The sequence below is a fragment of the Asterias rubens genome, chromosome 6 (genome assembly GCF_902459465.1).
Source record: "Asterias rubens chromosome 6, eAstRub1.3, whole genome shotgun sequence".
In the NCBI taxonomy this organism is placed as follows: Eukaryota; Metazoa; Echinodermata; class Asteroidea; order Forcipulatida; family Asteriidae; genus Asterias; species Asterias rubens.
Window position 1 is genome coordinate 1751247 of NC_047067.1, and position 7320 is coordinate 1758566.

General features: G+C 36.7%; 1 protein-coding gene across 1 annotated transcript; it reads right to left on the reverse strand.

Moving 5' to 3' along the window:
- Positions 1–447: 447 nt before the first annotated feature.
- Positions 448–5239, reverse strand: LOC117291834 (achaete-scute homolog 1-like). The gene is made up of 2 exons (XM_033773766.1): positions 4580–5239; positions 448–2818 (listed from the first exon to the last, which is right to left on the reverse strand). The coding sequence occupies exon 1, from the start codon at positions 5152–5154 to the stop codon at positions 4612–4614; it is 543 nt and encodes a 180-aa protein (XP_033629657.1). The 5' UTR covers positions 5155–5239; the 3' UTR covers positions 448–2818; positions 4580–4611.
- Between the last annotated feature and the right edge of the window lie 2081 nt (positions 5240–7320).

A 7320-nucleotide genomic window follows, 5' to 3' on the forward strand; every position in this document is an offset into this window, starting at 1 on the left:
TAAAATAACACTTATTTCTGCCAACAGAATTACATTGGTGTTATTTTAACACCCTGTGGTGTTGATTTTAATTCTGTCTTTGGTATCTATGTGATAACACCCATGGTGTCAACAGTGTATTTGAGTCGATAACCTAACTTTGAAACCTTTTGACATATTTTGTGTAATACCTGCTTTCCCATTTAGTTTTACTGTCATTCAATTCCCAAAAGACTATGTTTTTTTCTGATGAGCAAAAAGCAAAATTATCCTTTTTGAGATTAAGGTGAACACTATAGACACGCAGTGCACTGTTTGGTTTGGGTGTCATAAGAAAAGAACTCCCAAAATCAAATCGTGCTCTAGTAATGTGTCTCAAGGGTCAATCGAAAAACTCCCCAAACAAATAAAACAGCAAATGTATAAAACCACAAATCATTCAGTGAGACAATAGTTACATAAACGTGCTTTACTTTATTAAACTCTTTAAAAAAAATTATCGTAGAAAACAAGAATCGTATTTACATGAACGTCCTAAGGATGTATTATTTATTACAAAATGACTCCTAGTTTGTAACCATTCATTGTCAGATCCGAGTATAAAAATAAACTTTCAGTTTTGATTTTGACAAACAAATATTTTCCTCCAATTCTCCGGAGAGTTATTTCCTCGTTTCGATTGGTAGATCTTTCCACAAACTATGGTTATTATTATTATTATTATTATTTTATTCTTAACTAAACACACCAGGCAACGATAAATATTAATGTGTATTGACGCCGTTGATAAAATACCTGGAAGTATGCAAATTATCGGTACAATAATTTTACCCCCATATTGATACCTTTAACGTCATAATAATTCTATATTGAGAGACTGTAATTCTCTTTTAACAAATATTGAAACTAAACTTGACTTTAGCTTATATCTGTGAATTGTTAGTCTCATAAAATCTATCAAACTTACAAACTCTCACTATGCTAAAGTATTGTTCGGTTTCCATGAAGGGTGATGCACCGATTAAGTTTCCGAAGGTTGTCCCTTATTTATTTATTATTAATTCAATGATTTTGTCAAAGTATTTTAAAGCACATGTGTAATTTTTGTCAAGCTCGATAAAGCCAGTTGAAAAACTATAAACAAAAAAATGAAATTACTTGAAAATTGTTTTTAGTATTCAAATGTCACCGCTGAGAAAACACGTACATTTGGTACAAGCTAACAACGTCTGTACGTCCTATTAAATTATCCGAAATTATCTGAGTTTTCTTGCCACGTTATCAAATTTGTCAATGTCCATATGCCTTGAAAAACCGTACAGTATAAACCTTCACCAGCATTGCTTAAACATAAATCCACAACCAAACGGAAAACAGTGACAATTAATTTGAATTTTAAAACAATGAAGCAATCTTAAGTCCCTTAGTCTTTCTCCACAGATTTTTAACGTTAAGGCAAACTTCAATTCGAAAGTATTGTTGTCCCTAACCGATAATAAAAATAACATATCTACTATAAAAATGGTGTCAATAATAAAGGCAGTAAGAAAGAATACTCAGCGAATTCCGATAGCACACAATTAACAGTCAGCACCATCGTCCTCACTGTTCCAATTAACATCCACATTATCGGGTCCTTTTCCATTTATTTGTAAGGAAATATGGAAGTGTAAACAATTTGTTTAATACCAATTCTCTTTTAGATGCGTCTTGGTACTGTGAAGCCCAAAACACCGCACCATCGTACTTTACTGTACATCATTTTTTAGTGAAAAAGTTGGTTGACAGACCGCTGAAATTTTACATAATTATCTTTCATCACATGACAGAATGTACCGAGTTTTTTTATGTTCCAAGCCTTTGAAAAACTGCCTGATTTCGAGTAAGAACTACAAAGAGTCAATTAAAAGTGGAAAAGTATCTATAAAATCTCAATGATATAAAAAATATGTTATATAACAATGCTTTAAAAAATTATTCGATTTCCTAAAAGAAGATAATCACTACAATAGAATGGAATGCTGACATGAGCGGTCGATATGCAAATCAATTGTATTGATTGATTTGCGATACACAATTTGTTGTTAAAAAATGAATACATTATGTCAAAATTTGCATGTATTAAGTTCTCTCTGTACAAAATAATATATTTTACAATATTTATTAATATTTACAAAATATTGGAAGGCACGCTAAGTATACGGTCATAAAGCGAACAAACAGGCACTTAATAAATTATCCCCTTTTTAGTATAAAAAGTATTACAAAATTAAACTGCATGATTCAATAGTTGTTTGCGTAATGAAACAGATGCAAATGGATAGGAACACATGATCTCAACAAACAAGTTGTTACTTTTTGAAAGTAAGCCTGTTTATGTTGTCCACCAATTAACACTTTTCTAATATTTGTCTTTTTGAAAGAAATTGTACAAAATATCGGCAACGTGAGTAGCACGCGAAAGTAGCTGAAAACAGTCAGTGAAATGTTAGTTTTTGAAGATCTTACGTTTGAAGGGGGAATAATAACTTGTTGATTTCCCCCTTTCCAAACAGGGTCCCACTGAACGCTGTGTCTCTCAACCCGAGTTCGGCATGCCTACTCCCCGGTACCAGCACAGTCAGGAGCGGTGTCCTAGCGCCTCACGGTCCCGCTAGAGTTTCTTTGTTCACAACGGCCGTTTCCCGTACGGGAGAACCACGGTGTGGTTTTCCCTCTCGGTGTGGCCGGCTGCGATCTTCAAAGCTCTCGATGGTTGTTGATTGGCAGGAATGCGCGCCTGACGCAAGCGACGTCGAAGATTGTCATTGGTCACATCTTGCTGGGGACACGCCCTCTCCTATAGAGAACACACAAGAAAAGAAGAAATCTCAATGAGGGTTGAAGGATGAATGGCAGAAAAACGCGGGAGAAGGGGGTAAGGCTTGGTTACAATTCTACTAGATAGATAAAACCTAAACGGGTATACATAACAGAAGAACAAAGAAATGCGCTTTGCTTAGAATGTAATTAACTAAATTACAGGATTTCCATTATTCATAACAATGAACAAAATCTTATAAATAATGTGATGTTAATTAGTGAGTCGCATGAAAAACAACTGAACGATTAGTTAAGTTTGATTGTGTGGGGTTTTGAAGAGTAACTTGACGACGAAAACTTTTGTATGACATATCATCGTTGTGGGTTTTTTTGTGTAGGTTTATTTGGTCACTTTTACATTCCTGCAAATATTGTATGCATTTTGATACACAATAAATGTTTAAATACAACTGTTTTAAATACAATTTTAGAAATTCCTTTTGTTGTAAGGCAAGGACTATCTGCACCTTACGCATTGATTGGTTTTGTCAGCAAGTGTTTACGTTGTATTAGTAGCGGTACATGAAAAAAAAACGCGATGGCTTTCTGAACAAATGTTTTACAACAACAACAAAATGATAAAATCATTTGGAAAAAAAAGGGAAAACATGTTAAATTCAGCAAAAGCAGTTAGTAAGTTTGTTGAAAAAAAAATAATTTTTTAAACACATGTTTTTTTAAAAAAAAACATTACAAAATAAAAGTACAATTTCGAAAAAAATTACAAACTTTAAATTAAAATGTCACTACCAAACTTTTTTTGCAGCAAACAAATCCACCTTTTACGCATGTTGAGTTCAAAAAAAAAATTGTGCATTTAAAAAAAAAAAAACTATCCAATAAAAAAGCCAATTGGACTAAATTAAAATGATCAAATAAAATTGTGTAAGTTCTTCATTTAGAAAAACAAAATCAAACTTCATGAATATTTAATTATTTAACTCAATCACGCGATATAGTCTTATTGCATTGCGCTGACCGCACAATAACTCCGAACAGTCTTTGTAAACACAGACCCGTTCGGGAAATCGGTACCGGTATAAATCGTTTTACGACCCGTCGCGCCAATCAGCAAGTCACGCTACTTAAAATAAAGTATGAATTTTTGATTGAATAACTAAACAGGTTTGTTGTCTTAACACGCGAGTTCACCATAAACAAGGTTGTTAGCGACTGGTGTAAATAAAACCTATGTGTTTAAATAGCCACCATGTTAATGCGGCCGTAAACAGGTCACGACGCGTGCAGTTTATTTTACGTGAGCATTATTGCCGTTTATGGGCTATTCGCCACACGCCATTTTTAATAGTCGTTATAAAATAAAATTAAGTACCGGCAACGCGTCTAAAACCTAGTGTTTTTCCACCAACAATAGTAACTCGTATTAATAAAACCTAATTAAAACCACTCCAGGTTTTTTTTTGTAGAGAATTCAAAATAGCAATGATCAAGTCAAGGCATGTCAAATCGTATAGCAACTTAATTTGTGTAGTTTTTTAAATCGTGTTTTTGTGTTTTTTGAGGCCAGCACCATGCCATCATAGAAATAATCATAAATTGAATGTAGCAGAATACAAAAACCATTGCATGAAGTATTTTTTCACTTTTTTTATACTTTTTTTTTAAATTAAAACTTTGCTGATGTCAGATTTGGCAAGCGTAATATTTCCTTAATTTTAAGCACTTCATGAAATCAATGTAATTTAACGAAAGAGAGAAAACACAAGCGGTAACTTACCATAATAAAAACAAACAGCATCATTAACTGTCTCAGCACGCCCCATTCATCGTAAACCAGTCTGTGAAATTAACAAGTTCTTCTTCCTCCGGTGTGAGCACCTCGCTGGATGACGACTCGGGGGAATAACTCGATGGCGACGGCGAGCTTGTCAGGGAACATGTCGGTGAGAGTGAACTGTTGTTGAACACGGCGTTAACAGCGTCCGTCTCGTCCAAAAGATCCTGTAACTGCTTAATATAGTCCACGGCCGATCTCAATGTTTCTACTTTGCTCATTTTCTTGTTGGCAGCGCCGTTTGGGAGTTGTTGACGAAGGCTGGTGAAGCCTAAGTTGACAAGTTTCACTCTGTTTCGTTCCCTCTCATTTCGGCGGGCTACGGCAACTGGAGGAGTTTGCTGCAAATAGTTGAAGTGAATTCGCCGTTTGCAGCGAACAAGTTCAGGCTGATTGGGGTCGGATCGGTCGAGACGTCTCTTTGTGACGCGTTTAGGTAGCGCCGAGTTGACTTCACTCACCAACTGCTGCACAGCTTGCTGCAGAAATTTCTGCGAGTTTTCCATACTGATGGCCATAGTAGTTTGAAGGAACGGTAAAACAAAAAAGTTTCTGCTAAAAAGTTCTCGAGAAACAAGTTTCTTGCGAGATGACTTAATAAAATAATTAGTAGCGAGAGCAAGGGGTTCAACCTGGCCCACCAATGGGTGCATTTACGAATAAAATTTGGCCCATGAGGGTACAGTGAATATATAGTTTGGTGCCGCTCCCTTGCTTTGGATAAGTCCCTCCCACTAGCTCACCTAATTCAAAACCCTGCACCCCTCGACGACATGGCTCGTGCGGGTTGAATAGAAGTTGCAGCTCATTAAAGACTTGTAGCGTCCTGTCGCGTGAGTATTTTGCATATGAATAGCTTGCCGACCAGGGATTACTGCAAGCTAGGTCACAAAAGGATGTTTATCTAAATCATAGTACCGCCAAAGTGTCACTCACGTGGACCAGAATATCACCGCCGATTGAACAAGCATAGAACAACAAAGTTCGGTAAGGTAAGGGCGCCCCAAAAGCTCGTACATTGTCACTTGGTACTGCCCGGTCGCGTGGGCTATTAGATTTTTTTTCACCATTCCTGGAATACAATAGAGACCCCCATATTGCTAACGGCATTGTACACCTTTTGTGCACTTTAAGACACCATTCAGGAGCCGCTCCTCTCAGTACCAAAATGAACCTAATTATCAGCGCCATACTGTGAAGGAGCCGAAACCACTCTCCTAGGTCTATACTTGAAAAACTTGAAAGTTCTTCAAGTAATGGGGTTATGTGTGTATGCGGACCGAAGTGCCTGGATAATGTGGTTGGGCAAATGAACATTTACATAAAAAACTACAGTTTCAATGTGTCACGTTCAACAGAATTTACCAGTTTTAAAAGCTCACACACAATCATAGACATACTGTATGCAAGTTTTGTCAACTTATATCTTCTTTTATGGGAACCCAAAGCACAGGAAAGTTTATATCGAGAGTTTGGAAGGTTACCTGATAATAAGCTAGATATGTTCTGATACTATAATTCGGTTTTGAAGTGGTATTCTCGCCAACATTTCACATTTTGTACAAATATTATATGAGTATTTTAGTTGAAACCAAACTAGTGCCATTAAAGATAAGCTCTATACATGCAACCTCTACATGCCAACTTTTACGTTGGTCATAGTCTGTATTCTCATGGATTCCTTTGTTTGGTGAAAATCATTGGATTTTATGCCAGGCTCACAGGTAAGCAGTGACCTGGCTAACAACGCCACCCTATTGGCTAATCACCAAAGTGTCGCGTGTAGGTGAATTACAACGGGCCAATGAAAAGGCTCCACCACACTGACCTTGCATAAACAATGACAATGGAGCCACACGTGCGGAAAACGTTTGTCTGCACTATAAGATTTTAACGATAGCCAGGTAACGGTCTTTGGCGTCAGCAGTGCGGTTTCGAAGCGGCGGTTCAGATAACATTGTTGACTTAAAGAAAACAAAAATACCTTGACCCTTGAATGGTAGTTTGGGACGATGGCGTATTTCTTTATCCAAGTTTTGTTCCACCACCCTTCACCTTTTCCTCGCGCGACAGTTGTACCCCATTTTTTTGTATAACAGCGTGACGAGTTTAAACACAGGGGGACGCGTGGCTAGAGATGAATAAGAAAAGAAAACAAACTGAGAAATAAAAACAGCTTATAAAGGAGAAGTACTTTTCTTTTTGAGCCATTGTACGCCGACCAAATCACAATACATGTGACTAAAGTAAACTAACGTTTAGATATTATTTAATATTACATATTATGTGTATAAATTTATTTTTTAAATATAAGTTGTGAGTCGGGACGTGTCGTTCACCACTGGTTCTTTTCAGAACCAACACTACTCAAAAAGAGGTATTCACATGGTGTTACCGCAAAAAACCTCTCTTAGGTAATAATATGGTTTTTCAGAGACAATTCACAATCGACGATTATCGACTTCTCAACCAAAATTCCCTTTTCACTCCAGAACAAAACAAACACAAAAGACAACACAATAAACACTTAACCGAAAACTTGGGGGAAAAAAAACAGATAAGTGCACAGTCATTGTGTAATATCAAGCATTCCATAAGGGTAGAGGTGAGTCCGTTATTTTAGTTGAGTCTCAGTCAACATCACGTGGGCCAACCCGACGCTGTCACCCGGTGGGGGCAGTAAG